At 38.5% G+C, this 20,499-nt stretch overlaps 1 protein-coding gene across 1 annotated transcript in view; it reads left to right on the top strand.

Annotated features, from left to right (window-relative positions):
- Window positions 1-15,084, top strand: part of st8sia5 (ST8 alpha-N-acetyl-neuraminide alpha-2,8-sialyltransferase 5) — a 157,161-nt gene extending 142,077 nt beyond the window's left edge. The window contains exon 9 of the mRNA XM_039750626.1: window positions 15,048-15,084. Coding sequence (XP_039606560.1) covers window positions 15,048-15,069 — 22 coding nt within the window. The 3' untranslated portion in view covers window positions 15,070-15,084. The remainder of the gene's footprint in view (window positions 1-15,047) is intronic.
- The last annotated feature ends 5,415 nt before the right edge of the window (window positions 15,085-20,499 follow it).

The raw sequence follows: 20,499 nt of genomic DNA, 5'->3' as shown, positions 1-20,499 counted from the left end.
TATATTCCCTTCTCTGTGCCCCTATAAATGCAAATTATCACCAATATACTAATAACCCAATAGTGCTTCGCTCACTCAGAATATGGAACCGATGTAGGAAGCATTTTAAGATGGAGAATCTTTTATCAGTGGCACCACTGGACGAGAACCACCTTTTTCAACCCTTGCAAACATATACAGTTTTTAATGTCTGGAAAACATTTGGGATTAAATCACTTAGAGATCTGTACATAGACAACGTCTTTGCATCCTATGAACAATTACATTCTAAATTTAACTTTCCAGCAACACATTTCTTTCACTATCTTGAAATTAGAAACTTTGTTAAACAGAACATGCCCAATTTTCCTCATCTCCCACCTCCCTTTATGCTGGAAAAAATATTGACCAGTTTCAAGGACTTGGACAACATCTATGCAATATATAAAATCATTTTACAGTCCCTCCCTTTCAAAGATCCAAGAGGACAATGGGAAAAGGATCTCTCACTCAACATCTCAGAAAAGGAATGGAAGGTAGCAATGCAGAGAATTCACTCAAGCTATGCAAAGCATACAATTATTCAACTCAAAATTATGTATCAAGCACATCTGTCGCCCTTAAAATTGTCCAAAATGTTTCTAGGGCAAGATCCAACCTGTGAACTGGCCTCACTGGGCCACATGTTTTGGGTCTGCACTAAATCTGAACCAAAATCTTTAAATGCCTTTCAGACAACCTTGGTGTCTCAATCCCATCTAACCCATTAACAGCTGTGTTTGGTGTACTCCCAGATTGGCTTAAAGTGGAGAAGGACAAACAAACTGTGATTGCCTTTACTACACTATTGGCACGCAGACTTATCCTGCTAAACTGGAAGAATCTTAACTGTCCTTTTTTAAGTCAGTGGGTAACTGATCTTATATATTATTTGAAATTGAAAAAAATAAAATTCTCACTTAGAGGATCTGTGCAGAAATGTTTCAAAACCTGGCAGAATCTACTCAATAACATTCTAAAATACGCTGAGGAAGCTGATTCTCTCCCCATTTTTTTTCTTCTCTATTTATCTATATTCACTTATTAATTTATCTACAGTATTTACTTATTTTCACAAGGTTTAAATTTTATTCTGCTGCCCATGTTGTCTTTCTCAGGGGTGGGGGTTGATTTGTTTTCAGTCCTATTCTTGTAAAATTGATCTATTTTTATGGAATGTTGTGTGATTTCAATAAATTAAAAAAGAAAGAAAAAATAGGCAAGTGTAAGGATCTGAGTGACTTTGTCAAGGGCCAGATTGTGATTGCTAGACCACTGGGTCAAGGAAGGACAACTAGTGAACTGGTGACTGGGTCTTGGGCAGCCAGTGCTCATTGATGCATGTGATGAGTGAAGGCTAGCCTGTCTGGTCTGATCCCACAGAACTGCTACTATAGCACAAATTGCTGAAACATTTAATGCTGCCTTTGAAAGAAATGTATCAGAGCACACAGTGAAATGCAGCTTGCTGTGTATGGGGCAGCATAGCTGCAGACCAGTCAGAGTGCACATGCTGACCCCTGTCCACCACTGAAAGTGTTTACAATGGGCATGTGAACATCAGAACTAGACCATAGAGCAATGGTAGAATGTAGCCTGGTCTGATGAATCACGTTTTCTTTTAGATCATATGGATGGGTGGTTGAGTGTGTGTCAGATAGCAGTGGATTGCACTATGGGAAGAAGACAAGCTGGCTGAGGCAGTTTGATGCTCTGGGGAATATTCTGCTGGGAAACCTTGGGTTCTGACATTCATATGGCTGTTATTTTGACACAAACCACATACTTAAAGATTGTTGCAGACCACGTACACCCCTTCATAGCAACGTTATTTCCTGATGGCAGTGGCCTCTTCCAGAAGAATAATACGCACTGCCCCACTTCAAAAATTGTTCAGGAATGTTTTGAGGAACACGGCAATGAGATCAAGATGTTGACCTAGGCGCAAAATTCTCCAGGTCTCAATCCGATCGAACACCTTTAGGATGTGCTAGAAAAACAAGTCTGATCCATGGTAGCCCCACCTCTCAACTTACAGACCTGCTGCTAACATCTTTTTTCCATACACCAAAGGACATCTTCAGAGGTCTTGTGGAGTCCATGTCTCAAAAAGTCTTGGTGGCGCTGGGGGATCCTACACAATATTAGGCAGGTGGTTTTAAGGTTGTGGATGATCAGTCAATACCTCTCTATATAAGTAAATATCCCTGATTGGCTCACTGACTGACAAAAAGTGCTTGGTTGTTTGCAGACAACCAAAGGAAAACTGTTTTCCGTAATTAATCAAACTCATGGAAAAATGAAATCTGAACAAAATTTTAACGAAACTTTGAACAAATGGAGGAAAAATAGTCATGATATTGACTGTAGAACAGAACAGATATTAGCATGTCCAAATGTAAGTTAGCATCATCATAGTTGAAACCCATCTTAATCTCCTATTTTGTATACAAAAATATATGCCAAAGAATACTTATTGTATATTCTATACTCTGTAACTGGTATCAAAAATCAAAAAGGCATTGTTTATTTTATAACTATAAAATAATCTCTTACCATAGGAAAAGTATTGTCCCATGTTGATCTAAAAATGTCAGATATTCACACTTTTCAATCTGTACTGCTCTCTATTTCTTATTTATATTACTTTATTGTCTAGAAGCCCAATAAAATTTTTGATTTCTTTTCAACTTTCCATTGCTGCATTTTGGATTATGTAATTTAAACTAATTACATGATCAATGGCCCTTAAGAAACTAGAACTGTTGCTCTTTCTAGCCTGCATTTTTTATTATTAATTTAAATGTTTCACTTGCTCCTCAGCAATTATTTAGCTGGGTCTTTAAAACAATCACAAATACATCATTGGTATTCTTTACATTTCGCTGCTATACTATCATGATAAATGGGTTATCCAGCCCATGAAATAAAAGAAACACTAATATCTATACATGAATACAGTGTGTATGTATTCATTTATACATATACATATTATTATGGAGCATATAATCATCATATTTCGGACTGCAGGTAATATATTTAAAATCAAGATGCACTCTGCCCTGTCTACTGGGTGTTCAGACGTGCTGCAATGAACTTTATATGAACTTGAACTTTTACTTTACTTTTCATTCTCACAGAATGCTGTACTCATTAAGCACAGTATAGCATCTGTGTAGATTTATGCATGTTAATGTGTCTTAAGAATTCTGTGTCAAACTAACCAGTTTTGTCTATAATTATGGAAGGGAGAGGATTTACCTGAAAGGATAAACAGATTTTGTGACTAATGTAAGAAAAAAGTTATCAATCATTATCACTGAAGAATGTCATGGAGCCCAAAATGCCACATGAGTGGAGACTCAATTCAGATGGACCCAAGAGACACCGTCCATGCATCAGCTTGACTTCTGATTTTCAACAAACCATCTTCAAGCACACTTTATTGTACAGATGCTATGCCTAGTGCAGTTCTTCAGTTTTCATGTCCTTACTAATAGTATCTTCCTTTTTGTTTTCCCAGTGCAAAACGTTTGGATGCTAATAGAGGCTTTATATCCAGATTGTGCTACCCATTTACTATTATGTATTTATATTTCTTTATTGTTAATTGATTTTTACTATTTTTCATACATCTTAGTAAATACTGCTTTGCTTTACAGCTACTATACTTTGTCTGTTCATCTTGAGTAATTGAGGTAATAAAATAAACATTGATGTTGGTAGGTTCTCCTTTTCCACAGGATTAGCGGCTGAAAAGGGACCCCTTCAATAGTAACCAGTACAGGGAGGAGTAACATGTCTTAGTAAGTGGCCACAGGTAAGGTGTGTTAGTCTCCAGTGTTTACGGGACACCTGTCTGTTCTGCTCAAGCCAAAGCTAGTGTGTCCCTGTATGGACCACTGAGGAGCGATAGGTAAGGGCAGCCATCACTCATAATCGGTGATTAAACGGGTGGTAGGAGAATGTGTTAAGAGAGTAGGCTATTTCATGACAAATGTGGTAAGTCTCATTAACTCTGTTATAAAACACACACACACAGATACACATAAATATATATAGTAAAGTATAATATATACATATAGTAAAAACATAGCAAAGAGACAGATAAAGGTTTGGGTTAGCCACCCGGTATACTGGAAGCAAATGCAAATAACAACGAGTCTTGTCTAGACTGCAATACAAATGAGACAGGCTGTGAATTCAGAAGGTGGGTGAATGCAGTTCTTGGCTTAGGCTTACTGATGTTGAAGAATTAGAAAATGACGAGAATGGAGAAGATTAAGACAAATGAGCTGTGAACACAGAAACCAGAGGAGGACTTCACTAACAATGAAATATTAGTCAGTGAAAACCCCAATCTGTGCACCTCAATTATTCCTTTGTGATTGTTCATTGCTCTTTGTAATCAACTGCACTCCACGTGCAGTGATGACATCTGCTGTGTTGTCCATTTTTTATCTTTGTTTATAACAGTCATGTCATATTTAGCAAGGATGGAGCAAATCTGCACACAGGTTTTCCTTAAAGTCATCATACATTTCTTTTGACTTGGACAATTAAGGATGTGAATTACCCTTGAATACAGTAAGTCAATAGTAAGAGAAACTGGGGGGAATTTTTTTAACCTGTAAGGGTTTCCAGATGATAAGAAATTCCAGATAGTTTCTTTTAATAAAATGCAGTGCAGAATGGAATTAGTGTGAAAACTTTTAGGTAATCCTTAGCCTGCGTAATTAAATGCAACCATTCCATTTTTGTACCAGCTTAATTCATTTTAGGGTCACGTGATGCCACAGCAGCATCAGGAGTAAGGCAGGAAGCAAAGAGGCTTCAGACTGAGCCAAAAAATTTCAATTTTTCTATTTACTCAGCAGTTGAGTAATGGGTTATTAAACAAGGGTTGACAAGGTGAACAGAGAAGAAGGAGCTAGTGAGGTGTTGCACTTTGAGCTGCATTATTTGTATGAAAATGTGCTATATAAATAAATGTTGTTGTTGCTGTTGTTGTGAACAAGTCTGCTGACAAATGAGACCGTCTGTACATCCTCATGTCCACCATGGGCTGATAGCTGTTTGAAACTATGTGTTATGGACCACCAAGGGACGTACAGCTCCCCAACCCCAACACAGACAGACGCAGATCCCAGTCTTATCACGCAGCACACCTTTATTTAAGCGGGGAACTGTTTTTCTTTTGCTCCCTCCAACACTGCACAGTACAAGCACCAAATAACACAGCACCTTCTTTTCTTCTGGCTCCTTCCTCTCTCTGTCTCTGTCTCTACTCCGCTTCCATCAAGCTTTGTCCAACTCCTCCCGACTCAGGATCCTTGGCTGGAGTGTGGTGGCTCCTTTTATAGTGCACCTGGAAGTTCTCCAGGTGTTTCTTGACCTTTTTCCGGGTGTGATGGAGGCGGTGCCACAAAGGGCTCAGTCGTACCTGCGGCACCCCCTGGCTGCGCCCATGGAACCCAACAAGGCTCCTCCAAACTCCAACTCTGGGTGTGCCCTGTGAGGATCTGTGGTGCTGTAGCAACCCTGGGGGGCTGCCCTCTAGCATCCCTGGGAAGATTATGCCCCAAATGTGCTCTCTCCCTCGGGTAATGGACCAGGCCATCCATCACAGTGTTTACAATCTGATCTCAAAATAGAGCAGGAGAGCTAACCCCAATCGCCAGGGAGTCACTCTCCTCAGTTAGTCTCCTTGGAAAGCCAGTGATGCAATGCTGGGAAGGAGACTCCAGCTTTAGTTGAACCTCAGATCCAGAAGGAGCAATGTACATTCCTCCCTGTACATATTGCTCATGCACAGATATCTTTAGGGGTTGTGAGAGTTTTTAATTCCATCTAAATGTTTTGGGGACTTGGGCCACCATTGCCGGCCAGGCAGGCCTTGTGTTTAGACTGTGATTTTCAAGTTTGCATGTGACTCTGCCATTGGCGTGTCTTGTCTCTTCTTGTCTCATCTCATCATGTTGCCTATGCTTTTTTTTTTGGATACGGAGCACAGGATTGCAACTCTGCTTATTGCAAATGATTGTATCGTCTTATCCTCATTGGACTTTCATCTCCATCTTACTGGAGCACTGAGAGTGGAATGTCAAGACCTACAAATGTGAGGCTATGGTCTTTGCTCTGAAGAACTATCTTACAATGTACGGGTGAGAGGACAGCAGATGCTCCAAGTGGAGGAGTCCAAGTAGCTTAGTGCTTGGCTCCCTTGTCAGGACAGAAGTGTTCAGTTTGTAATAGCTGTGTTTTGGTGCAATGGCTTTAGAATTCAGGCATTAGATTTGTTCTTGTCTCTTTCATTTACTGGTCTTATTCCTCTCTTTAATTTTCCAAGATTAGCGCTGAAAAATTATTTATTGACTGTAAAAAATCCTTCAATTTATTGATCCGTCTTTTTGCTACTCTTCTCCTATGAAGACAAACCCTAAGAAGTTAAAGGAAGAATTAAGCTGTGGTTGCAGGTTGCACAGATTTCCACCCACACTTTCTGAGGAGTTTGGCAATTTGGCAGGACCTACAAGGAGAACCAGTCCTTCTCTGTATTGCAAGGAGCCTTTGGGCCTATAGGGAGGATGTTCCCTTGGCACCTCTCTTAGGAGTTTATCAGAGTTGGCCTGCTGGGAGGAGACCCAGGGAGTATCCAGGTCATGCTAGAGGGATGACATCTCTGTTAGCTTGAGAGAGTTTGAGAATTTTCCAGAAGGACACTGTTATTCAGGTTAGGTCTGGACTGATCTGCTCAGTCTGTTATTCCTTGTGAGGGAAAAGTCAACAAGGTAATGAAATGAAATGTTCTGAATTCTGTTTCCTTTTCTTCTTTGTTTAAGAAAATGTGTGGCTGTCTTATTTTTGGTTTACTTTCTCAAACACAAAAGCGTGATTATAGGCAGATAGGCACGTGTGGATGTGTAAATCTATTTGCCATTGTGTGTGCCTGACTATAAACATGTCCAAATGTGTTAAAAACGAAAGGGCAGTCCACTTGGATACTGGTGAAATGCCACTGTGTACTGCACTTAAGAATTTTTAATTTCTCTAACTTATTTTATTAAATAAAAATCTAAAATTTTGGGAGGATTTGTGAACCCTCCAATATTAGAACTTATTTTTCAATTTTTTATTTTTTTTGAATAAACAGGCCATTCAGCTCAACAAGCTTATCTTACTGTATATATAAATGTCTACATGTGGAAGTGTTTATGTCTGTCCCAGAAGTAAGAAGTGGAGTTGGGGTAAGGGCTCCACCTCCAAGGATATGCAATTGAGGCGAGCACATCGGCAAAACGAAACCTCCGAAGAAAGAGTCACTCGCTTAGCCACTAATACAGAAGCGAGGCGAGCTCATCAGCAAAATGGTATCCATTTTACTTTTCCTCCCACTGCTGGCAGACAAGCGTGGCAAACACATCTGCATCACGAAACCTCCCAAGACAGTCACTTAGCCACTATTGCACAAATGATGCAAGCACGTCAGCAAAACGAAACCTCCGAGGAGTGAGATGCCCAGAGTAGTTCCTTTCAATTACCCGACATCTCTACATTTCAATCTTTTTTTCTGATGATTTCAATAGTTTGTAGGACCCGCACAGGCATACACAGCTAGTCCATTATATTCACTTAGATTATGCAAAATAACACCAAGTTGAAATCTGAAGGTCAATAAAGTCCTCCTCTCCACCACTCTACTTGGTAATTTATTCCTTGTGTCTATGGTTATATGTGTGAAAAAAAACAACTTTCTAGCATTTGTGTGAACTCTGTCCTTAACACATTTCCAACTGTATTCCCGTGTTCTTGTTGTAGAGTTATTTTTAAGTAACATGTAAGATCCACTGTGCTAATTCCTTTCATAATTTAAACACTTCAGTCACGTCCCCTTTTAATCTTGTCAAAGAATAGACAAAGAGCCAAAAGAAAGGTTTGGGTCAGCCTCCTGTATACTTGAACCTGGTTGCAAAAATGATAAATCGATTGCACAACAGTGTACAGATTGGAGTCCAAAACAGAAATGATTTGGCTTAGGCAAAGTTGGCAGTTTTAAAGGAAGGCTGAAGAATTGACGTTGTCGGGGCTGGAAGTAATGTCGGAGGGGCCAGGCAGGATTTGCTGTAACTGGTCTGCAGTGGAAAGAGAGAAAGGATTGCACACTCCACCACCCACTAGTCTGGTGTGGAATTACCTTCATTTTAGCCCTTTACAGTTGTTCTTGAAAGTTTGTGAACCCTTTAGAATTTTCTGCATAAATAACTCAAGTCCTAAAAGTAGATAAAGAGAAACCAGTTAAACAAATGACACAAAAATATTATACTTAGTCATTTATTCATTGAGAAAAATGATTAAATATTACATATTTGTGAGTGGCAAAAGTATGTGAACCTCTAGGATTAGCAGTTAGTTTGAAGGTGAAATTAGAGTCAGGTGTTTTCAATCAATGGGATGACAATCAGGTGTGAGTGGGCACTCTGTGTTTTTTAAAGAACAGGAATCTATCAAAGTCTGCTCTTCACAATACATGTTTGTGGAAGTGTATCATGGCACGAACAAAGGAGATTTCTGAGGACCTCAGAAAAAGAGTTGTTGATGCTCATCAGGCTGGAAAAGGTTACAAAACCATCTCTAAAGAGTTTGGACTCCACCAATCCACAGTCAGACAGACTGTGTACAAATGGAGGAAATTCAAGACCATTGTTACTCTCCCCAGGAGTGGTCGACCAACAAAGATCACTCCAAGAACATGGCGTGTAATAGTCGGTGAGGTCACAAAGGACCCCGGGGTAACTTCTAAGCAACTGAAGGCCTCTCTCACATTGGCTAATGTTCATGTTCATGAGTCCACCATCAGGAGAACACTGAACAACAATGGTGTGCATGGCAGGGTTGCAAGGAGAAAGCCACTGCTCTTCAAAAAAAGCATTGCTGCTCATCAGCAGTTTGCTAAAGATCATGTGGACAAACCAGAAGACTATTGGAGGAATGTTTTGTGGACGGATGAGACCGAAGTAGAACTTTTTGGTTTAAATGAAAAGTGTTATGTTTGGAGAAAGGAAAACGCTGCATTCCAGCATAAGAATCTTATCCCATCTGTGAAACATGGTGGTGGTAGTATCATGGTTTGGGCCTGTTCTGCTGCCTCTGGGCCAGGACGGCTTGCCTTAATTGATGCAACAATGAATTCTGAATTATATCAGAGAATTCTAAAGGAAAATGTCAGGACATCTGTCCATGAACTGAATCTCAAGAGAAGGTGGGTCATGCAGCAAGACAACGACCCTAAGCACACAAGTCGTTCTACCAAAGAATGGTTAAAGAAGAATAAAGTCAATGTTTTGGAATGGCCAAGTCAAAGTCCTGACCTTAATCCAATCGAAATGTTTATTTGCAGTTATTGCTGCAAAAGGGGGTCACACCAGATACTGAAAGCAAAGGTTCACATACTTTTGCCACTCACAAATATGTAATATTTGATCATTTTCCTTAATAAATAAATAACCAAGTATAATATTTTTGTCTCATTTGTTTAACTGGTTTCTCTTTATCTACTTTTAGGACTTGAGTGAAAATCTGATGATGTTTTAGGTCATATTTATGCAGAAATATAGAAAATTCTAAAGGGTTCACAAGCTTTTAAGCACAACTGTAGCTGCCTCCCATGTGCATGCGTGTCACAATCCCTGTTTGCTTAAAGTTTCAACTTCTTCTGTCTCATCTCATAGCTCTTACCTCTTAGTGCAGGAATAAGTCTAGTTGTTCTCCTCTAGACTTTTTGTAGCTCTGCTATGTCTTTGAAATATGAAGACCAAAACTGAACACAGTCCTCCAAGTGAGGCTTCACTAGTGTGTTATGTGACCTCCCTTGATTTGTACTCCACTCATCATGCTATATAAGCTAACATTATATTAGCTTTCCTGATCGCTTCTGTAAACTGTCTGCATGTAGATAGTGACAAATCCACTATGACTGCTAGGTCCTTCTCATAAGGGTTACTTTGAAACCTCCCATTGTGTATTTAATTCTAACATTTTTATATTTACTTACATTGAATTTCATCTGCCACAAATCTGCCCAAGACTCCCTCTTTACCAGTTTACCTGATTCTTCTTTATCTGCCCTTCCACCTAGTTTGGTACCATCTGAAAACTTAACTTAACTTAGCTTATCTTATTGATTATGTTCTTGTCCAGATTGTTTATATACTGTATATTAAAAGGAGCACAGGCCCTAGCACTGATCCCTGAGGGGACCACTCTTAACATCACTCAATCCTGATGAGGTTCCTTGCACCATAACCCTCTGCTTCCTGTGGTTTAGCCAGATTTATGCATATCTACACACTATGCCCTGAATTCCCACTTATTTTAATTTTTATACCCAAACGTCTTATGTGAGATCTTATCAAATGCCTTCTGAAAATCAAGACAAATAATATCGTATGTCCCTCACTAAGCATGTGCCTTTGTTGCTTCTTCATAGAATTTTGGATGTGACTGAAAAAAGAATAGAATTTTTGATCCTGGACTTGAATTTCACCTTTATTCCTATGATAACAATACTGCCTCATCATGGTGCCCTAGAAAGCTAAACCCCATTTATAATTACTATCATATCATGCTGATAATCATTCATTGGTACCCTCATCCATCTTGTCTAAACTCCCACTTGAAGCCAAGTTCTGCATCACCAGGCTTAGTACAGTTCAGTTCCTCGAGCATTCATTTTCTATGGATTGGAATGCTAACATAGTACAGTATTAAGTAACATTCTCAAAACCGCCTAATCCGACTCAAGATTGTGGGGGGCTGAAGCCAACTCTGGAAGCTCTGGGTGCAAGGAATGAAACAGCATTGAACTAATGGACTGGTCCATCACATCTTTTACTTTGTATGAGTGACTATTAAATCCTCCTACTCCTGCTCTGGTTTTCAATTGGACAGTCTGGATTTTAGCCTCTGTGTCTGGGTGTCTGGTTTTGTCCCATTCTCCTGAAGTATTAAAAAAAAAAACATAAAATGCTGGTATGTTTTATAGTTGCAGCTTTCTCACACTCTTCTTACTTCTCTCCCACTGGCTGTTTTAGGTAAACTATGTCACTTGGGAGCCTATCAACACTTAACAATTTAGCCATTTCAATGAAATATCCAGTTATATAAAAATAGCTGAAGTCCTGAAAAATGAATGCTGCTGCTCATTTCTGTTAGCGCATTGCTACACCCACCACATGACGAACCAACTCAGGATCCTAGATTGGGACCCGAGTGTAGCCATGCGATGGGTGACACCTCAGCACCACACAAGTTCAGATGGAATGGAACAATGTGAGGTTTTTATGGTGGCTGGAGTGCCAATTCTGCCACCAAGCCCCAGGTTCCAATTACCAGTGTAGATCCCTAGCCTCAGAGTCACCACTCCACCTTATTTTAAGAGGAACTCCTAGAACATGAAGAATTCCAGACATACGCTACCAAAAATCGTGTTATAATATTCATTAAATATGTGTTTTTATTTATTATTTGTAATCTTTTTGCTTTGTTTATGTGACGCAGTAGATGTGTCATGTGTGTGAAGTTGCTAGACTTCTGGTATATAAACATGACGCTGATGCTGGTTGAATTCTTTCTGTGGAATTACAAAAAAAACTTTAGAGACAGTAAGCTTTGTTTTAAGTAGGTCTAGCACTAGATTTTCTTTCAGTTCCGATATCTTTTTTTGGGTTTTGACTCTTGAGATTTCATTCTCCCCTGTGCTTTATTTACTCGTATTAGATTTTGATTCTCCAGTTTTGACCTTACCTGATAATAATTGATGATTTTTGTCCTGCGTTTTTTTTATCTCCAGATCTTTTTATTCACTCAATAATCCCCAAATTCTCTTGTATCTCAAGAGCTGCAAGATGCTACAAGATGTTACTTTTCCCTCTCTATTAAACGCAACATTATTCTTACTGTAAGAGCCCATCATACTTAGGAATGGAGTAAACTGGACTTGCCTTATGAACAAGATGGTCAATGTCTATCCAAATTCATGCTTAGAAAGACACTGATGAAGAGGATTGCATCACCACTGCCAAATTGATACTAGTGTAGTATGACTGTATCCGGCGGGTGATGCAAGCTTCTTGGGAACGTGTTGTTTTAAAAATTGGAGTCATACTTGAATCAATATAACCCTAACCTTTAACCATGGCAGATATTTTAAAATAAGAAAATGATGGCATAAAAGAAAGGATGTATTTAACTTAATTTAAATGCCACATTTACTCTTAAAAACAAACAACTGAGGAAGCATATAGAATAATAGAATCACTATTCAAAATGTTTCAAAATTTTAGTGGGGTCTATTGACAGAGAAGTCACAGGCACTTCCGTAGGCATGGCCAACTGTCATTGATCCTGTCCAAATCAAAGCACATAAAGGGCAACAGGCTTACAGCAAAGCACATAAAAAGCTAGACCTGTCCTCTTTATAGGCCTGAGCCAATGGGATAGGTCTCACCCTGGCAGCCTAGCTCCAAATCCACCTACACAGCTCCAAAAATTGCACTCAGGCTTTTTAATATCAAACAATTTCAAAATGTCCATAAAGAAGGAGGAGGGATACTGTGAACCTCTGGTTCAAAAGAAAACAGAAATAAAGTTCCTTTATATTTAAAGAATTATTAATTACAAAGATTCAAAAAGGAAGAATGGAAGAAGGAAAATGCAAAACCTAAAGCAAATTAATCCATACAATTCAAACCATTAACATTACTTTAAGCCAAAAAGGGGCCAAAAACAAGAAAATCCAAAGGCAAAGGGATACAAACTGGGAAGCACAAGGCCAAAGCTAATTACAGTTTCCCCTCAAGGAAATATTTCATCCAAAAATTGTATTTGTCTCTGTTACTTATGCAATGTATTTTGTAGTGGTGGCCAAGAAAAAAAAGTAACTTTATGTTTTCATGGAAAAGGACATACTGAAGATTCAATTTGAATGGGATCCAACAGTGACCAACTCCGGAAAACAGAGAAAAATTCTAATTGAAGAAAGAAAAAATCCTCATATAACTTGTGACATATAATTCACATGCCTATTATCCAGAAGGGTGCTTAAATACTTACTTCTGAAAAGGTTGGTGTACAATATAAACAGGAAAGGTGCATTTCCATAATATGATCCACCTCTTCCCCATCATTAATTGGTCAAGAATAATATCTTCAGTTCAAAAGTGCTTTATTAGGGGAATGCCTTCCCTGTTTAAATTTTATGCTAAATATTTAGAAGTTTTCGTGTTTAAGCACAAACAGCATGCATTTTGCATATTCTGAGCATACAAAGGACATGAGTATTATGTAATACGAGTTACATGGCATTTTTACATTTTTTTCTATGAATGTTTTTCACATTGTTTGCTATTGACCAATGCTGGTATCCATTGGGTTATGTTCTACTAGTGCTCTGCATCGATACAAACTGAATTTAGTAAGCAACAGATGCATTTTTGAGAGAGGTACCCCTTTAAATATGAGCTCAGGCAATACTCCAGCTGCCTAATCAGGTGGGCCTAGTCTGTGGCTCAACATAAAGGAGACGGGGCAGATAAACTTATAATAATTCAAAAATGAGGAATACATAAACAACATAACATTAAATTATTAAAACACAGAAAGAACAAAAACAGAATTAATACTATAATGCACAAAATTATATTTAAAAAAACAATAAGATTAAATAAGCAAGAATTCATTGTAAACCAGAGCAGTAGCAGGTGGCGTCTTCAATCTGCCCATTGGTAAAGCTTCCGGGAAATTGAATATATAATGCCACGTTATACCTTTTCTGTTTCGAAATGAAACAGTTAAATAAGAATACAGCTTTACATCACTGTGCTTGGTAGCTCTCATTAACTATTTACAGCTTTCACAACATACAGTACATCCCCTTTAGCCATCTATTGACCATCCATTAACTCCAATTAACATTTAAAACACACTTTTACTCTGCACCGTTTAGTGAAACCTTTTATTAGCCTTTTTAAAGTCCTTCATACTTACAATCTCCTGTTTACTACCTATGTAATTAAATTAGTCAATCTTTATTTATTATGTTAATGTGTCATTTTGGATGTAAACTGAACCTGTGTGCATTAAAAACAATTAGGCTCACAGAAAACAATGATATCTGCTTGTTTTAGCCTTTAGCCTCACTTTGGGTTCCTTACCAGATTACCAGATATTTTTTATACCTACAACTACACTGTAAAAAATAAATCTTGCATGTGTGAAAAATAATCATTACCTTAATTAATAAAAATGGGTTTTACCCTTTTTATTGATTATTCAATTCTAATTCAATAAAAAAAATTAAGAATAATGTTAACTTATTATTTTACTTAAAATGTAAACATTTTTTATAACTTATTCTAAGTAAAAAAACTATACTGTGAATTGAACACATTTAAATTAAGTTAAATTTAATGACAGGGCACTTCCTCTCACATCGATTTCTTGGTCTTTACAATAACGCATTCAGCTGTAATGCTTATCCATAATAAGAGCCATTTTACTACGAATGGTAAGTATAAAGCATATTAATTCCCTAATGAATAATAACTAATATTTCATTTCAAATAGTTACAGACGTAAGCATTTGTTGTTTTCACGAAACCTTTCCCTTCATGTGGGAAACATGGCGGGCAAGGTAGCGTCTTTCTAACAACTTACCTCGTGGGTTTGCTTTAAAAAGCAAGCACATTTCTCGGATAGTTACGTATGCGGATATGTTTTTTTTTTTATCTTTTAAAACTTTTATTTTACACAGAAAAAGAAAATGACTCTTTGAGATAAGTTTGAGAACGATATGGCGTTTGTCCTAAACTACGTCCTGTAAACAACATAAAAAGCTGTTTGCCTAACCGTCACAGTATTGTTTGACCTCTTATTTAATTAGTGTTCTACAGAGGCCATGTATTTTCTGGTCAGTTTTCAACACTGTGATTTATTTAGCAATGTTTGATTTCCTACGTCCTATTTTATTTCAGGATTTTCGCTATCGCATACTGAAAAGTAGTGAAAAGGAGGCCATTCATTTAAAGAGGATATGCAGGAAGTGTTTGAAGAGCGGCACCTGGGCAGGATTTCACTCTTTCACTCTTTGTTTCCTTCCCATTTACCATTCATTCCTGGGACGTCATTTGATTGAGATATACTTTTTGAAGAAAGTTTAAAAAAAGAATATCAGTAACTCAGTAAAAATTATCCTCAGACATTTGATTTAATTTTCCTTTGAAAATATAACTCCGTTGTTGTGACTATCTGTGTATGTTCAAATAAATAAAGATATGTGGAATTTTTAGCATGTATTTGTTATACAGTCATTACTGTCCAGCATTGCATACTCACTTTTTTGAGTACTGTAATTCAAATGAAAATCGGAGTAAAATGAAACCATTTTTGCCACTACTTATATTTAATCAAACTCATTTATTTTAGGTAAATTTAAATAAATTAATAAATTAAGTTTACTCAATAGTGCAGTATATTAAATCTACTCAAAAATATTGCTTGTAATTTGTTGCCTTATTTTTTTCAGTAATTTTAACGCATTATTTTTTACAGTGTACCAATAATGATCTTATAAACAATGACATTAAGCAAAACCTCAGCTTTTTCTTTCAAATACAAAATATATTCATTATATTCATTTTCACAGCCAGTTCTCACTTATTTTGTTGGCTAGCATGGACTACCAACTGTTATTAATCAGTTCTGCTAGCAACTGAGCATGTAAGCTAGTGATGGTGAAACTAACAACTAGAAACAGTTTTGCAGGCTACTAACTGGTAGGACTAGGCTGGATATAAAAAAGAGCTGAGTATTTTTTAATACTGATTTTCTTTAGACATACTAGGGGGCTTTGCAACTGCTTGCTTCGCTTGCCAACCCCCCAACTGCCTGCGCTAAAGGCCAGCCACTTCGCATCCCTGCTGCTCACGTTGCGAATAGAGGGGCTGAACTCACCATAAGGAGACGTGGTTGCTCCTCCGAAATCCCCTCTTAAACAGTAATACAATGGTAACAAAGTTTTTTTTTTATTTACCTCCTCTTTGCTCAGTCAGCTGCTGGCTTGCTGCTGCTGCCATGCTGCGTGATCTGCATCTCATACAGCACTTCGAACATTTCAAAGCCCGTATAGAAGCTGTCCTTTTGTCTCACTGCCTTGTCTCTCTTCTCCCCCAGACATCCTCTGCTCCTGTTGGGGGTCCCATTCCCGAGGCACACCCCTATGTAGAGGAAGATTTTCTATTCTTTTAATTGAGAGACAGAACTGTCCCCTCCTGACAACACAAATTAGACAATCTACAAGTCTCCGATTTAAAGTTTAAATCCAAACAATATATTCAATCCCTTTTTGCTGTTCCGTTATTTCACCGAGTAATAATTTCCATTTGTTTGTGCTAATGTGATCTTTACTATCATTTTTTTGAGACTTTCGAATATTCCTACTTCCATTATCCTTAACCTGCTCTGCATGTGTATCACACCAACGTTTTTGAATTCTTTCATTTACTCTGTCTTTTTCCAGCCCCGGGTGTGGTTAAACTTCTTGGCACAAAGTCTTGTCTCACGGGACGTGAAAGTGTCTTTATGAGAAAGTCACGTCTTATCTCTCTGAACAGGTCTAGTCTCGTCACAAGAAACTGCAGCCGTCTGTGCCAGTCCCTCACATCGTGTGTCACGCATGACCCAAGAGCGACTGAATGGTTTGGCATTAATATCAGTTGAGCAAGATGTTGGCCAAACCCTTGATTATTCGGAAGTGATCAAAGTAAAAAAGGAGATTTCTTACGTTAATTAAAGTCTTCAGGAAATTCAGTTTAGTGCATCTCTTAGTCTTAACAATGGTAATTTATTATTCAAATTGCAATCTTCACCTAAAACCCTAATAATATTGTCACGCCATTGTAACTTTGCCAAATGCACTATAGCAAACGTTAATTTTACAGATTCGTTTCGGATTCATTCAGAGAGAGCCCCATAAAATCATGAAATATCCCTATATTATGTAGGCCTACTGGTCATCTAAGGCCTTTTCCGGATGTTTTATTAGAACACCTTCCGGAGCTCCAGGCCCCCTCCCCATCCAGGGCCTGCACATTTCTGAACCGCGTACGGCCCCCAAACTGCTAAGAACAGCCCTGGCAGCAGCTTCTTTGGCTCCCAATTAAGTTTCTAATTGATTTTAAAATTCTGCTGTTAACATTTAAGGCCATTCATAACCTCGCCCCTCCATATCTGTCTGACCTTCTTCATGTTGCCATTCCCTCTCGTAACCTTAGATCCTCTTCCTCCATCCATCTGACTGTCCCTCTCGCCTCTAACCACCATGGGGAGCAAAGCACTCAGCCGTTCTGCTCCCAAGCTCTGGAACTCACTACCTACTGAGCTTAGAAATATTGAATCATTTTCAACCTTCACATTTAAACTTAAAACCCATCTGTTAAAAATGCCTTTTCTTTATGATTACAGTGTTTTTGTTTTATTTAAATTTTTATATTTTCTGATGTTTTAAGTTTAGTTTATAATGTGCTTTTTTAATTGTTGCTTGTTCGGTGTCCTTGAGTGCTTAGAAAGGCGCCTTGTATAAATAAAATGTATTATTATTATTATTATTATTATTATTATTATTATTTCTGTTCCAGTAGTAAACAAAGCAGGTATTGACAAGGATAGAAACAGCCTTTCGACTTCTGAGTTTTTGTCTGTCCAAATTGGCATTTTCACTTCATCTTTTGAATTTAGCTTTATCTTCTTAGTGAGTAGACAGTTCATTATAAATGTTGTTCCTTTCCTTAATTGTTTGTAATTCTAGTTCACCGTAAGTCAGTGAATTTATTCAAAATCGAAATTGCAATATCATGTTTTCTATGTAAGATCTAATTTTCTTCTTTCTTCTTTCAGCAGCTTGGTTAAACAAGAAATTTCATACATCCAGGTATAGTCTGTTCATATTTAAATGTCAGTATGTACTGCTTTGTAATATTTTAATTGAAAATATTGCTATTACCACCCATTCTTCCAAAATGGATTTATAATTGTAAATTAATGAGTCGACTATTAAAATTTCAGTTAACATAAAAAAAAAATCACACGTTTATTCTGTCATATAAATGCAATACCTTTTTAGTTATCAGTTGATCAAGTAATAAGTCGCTTCTTCAAATAATTTAATAATATTTTCATCATTCTTTCATTGAGATAAATTCAGGAATACCCATTATACCGAAAAGAAAGTGCAAGTTCACAGACTACTTGAACAACAAATACCCTTGTTTTATCAGATTATTTCAGATTTACTGAGAAAAATAACTTCAGTGGAAAAATATGAAAGAATATAGATAAATGGAAATAAACTAAATTGAAAACAGTAAAATTATTTTTTCATTTTACTAGAAGTGAATCATTTGTGTATCATTTTCAACAGGTTTTCAACAGTTAAGATATTCAAATAAGAATGGAAGGAATGAAGTCTGTTAATTTAAGAGGCTTGGCATACTCAAAATATCCATCCATCCATCCATTTTCCAACCTGCTGAATCCGAACACAGGATCACGGGGGTCTGCTGGAGCCAATCCCAGCCAACACAGGGCACAAGGCAGGAACCAACCCACCGCAGGACACACACTAACACACCAAGGCCAATTTAGAATCGCCAATCCACCTAGCCTGCATGTCTTTGGGAGGAAACCGGAGCGCCTGGAGGAAACCCACGCAGACACGGGGAAAACATGCAAACTCCACGCAGGGAGGACCTGGGAAGCGAACCCGGGTCTCCTAACTGCGAGGCAGCAGCGGTACCACTGCACCACCATGCCGCCCTCTACTCAAAATATAGAATGGGTTATTAGTTTGCCAGTGACTGTGATTGTGGCCATCATATCATAATTATAGTGATAAACTGTTACTAAAGGTTTATATCATTTTTAAACACCATAAGACAGTATAAGGGGGTATTATGACATCATTGGAGAAGGCGTCCTCAAAAGTCCTCATTTTTCGACCCAAATGTCCTCATTTCAGAAGAAAGAGGGTTGGCTGCCCAACACATGATTGGCTGATTAGATAATAAGTACATGCAAAAGCAGATGTAAAGCTCTAAATAATTTGTTCCGCGAGTATATAGCTGGGATTTTAGACAACTCATACATATGAACTAATATGCTACAACATTGATTGCTTAAAGAACTAACCAGTGCTGAAATTAGCAACATACTACTGTATATTAAATACTGCTGGAAGAAACCGTGGGGTGAAATTTGATTGACTATCATGGAGTGGAAGGGGCGTTAGTACCCCTCTTTGTACTATTGAAAAGGAGGCAGCCCTATCCACCCCTCTGGTGACACTCCATCGTATTCTCATAATAGGCGGATCCCCAGTGGTCCTTAAAGCCCACCTGTCAACTGAGGTAACAGTGCCCCCTGTAAAACACTGAGTCGCCATCAGTGCCCTTCCGGTGCGTGAAAGTGTCGCCTCCTTCGTGCGAACTTTTACTGCCTTAGTATTTGTAGTCTCCAAGGCGAGAGGCCGTCGTCATGTCGCTCCACAAACACCCGGCTTTCACAACAGATTGACAAGCAGCGAGGCGTCTGCAATTTTCTACAGTGAAAGGAGAACTGGGGAGCCCACGCCCATTTTGTTAGGCGTGCTTAGCAACCAAAGTCGCTACAGCTGAATGGGAGTAGAACGCGGGCGACACGTCAGTCTGTCCAGCCGGCTGGAGAAGCTCGTCTCGCTCATCCACGGTGCACCTGCGCCTGGCAGGTAAGGGGGAGCCGCCCCGCGCGGCGCGTTTACCGGTATTCGTTCTTAACGGCACCGATCATTTTTATTGATCCACCACGTTATAACAAGTATAGCGGCACGGATTAGAGAATCAACTAAGTTAGCCGCAATTGATGTTTATCGATATGGACAGGCCACGTGTATCAAACCTTCAGGATCCTCTTGTTTTATTAGCATTTGCGACCTCCTGTTCTTGAGAATTTCAATTTCATTTCACTGTTTGCGACACGCGCCCTTCCAGACTAATACCAAACACACACCGGCTTTTCGTCAACATTTTAAATTCTTAGTCAGCAGCCGTCAGCTTTTAAAACGCAGAGAGGCTTGTCAGTTCACTTCACCAGGTGTACACGTGCGTATTCCCTGTGTTTTCGCTGAATACTTTTGACTTTTGGAGCCTGTATATATCCAGTAATTGTTTTTCTTACTTTGTATTTTATCATATGTGGATATGTACAGTATATGCCCTGATATGGACTGGCACCCCACCCATTGTGCTGGCCAGATAGGCTCCGGCTCCTTGCATTCATGCAACTGAATTAAGCCTTAAAGGTAAATGAAGGCAGCAGTGGTGAACACTACTACCTTACAGCAGCTTCAGGGACTTGAGTTCAAATCCGAAACCAGACCTCCTCAACCTTTCCCAA

This window comes from Polypterus senegalus, chromosome 4 (genome assembly GCF_016835505.1).
Source record: "Polypterus senegalus isolate Bchr_013 chromosome 4, ASM1683550v1, whole genome shotgun sequence".
In the NCBI taxonomy this organism is placed as follows: Eukaryota; Metazoa; Chordata; class Cladistia; order Polypteriformes; family Polypteridae; genus Polypterus; species Polypterus senegalus.
This window is presented reverse-complemented; position numbering and strand designations above follow the sequence as displayed.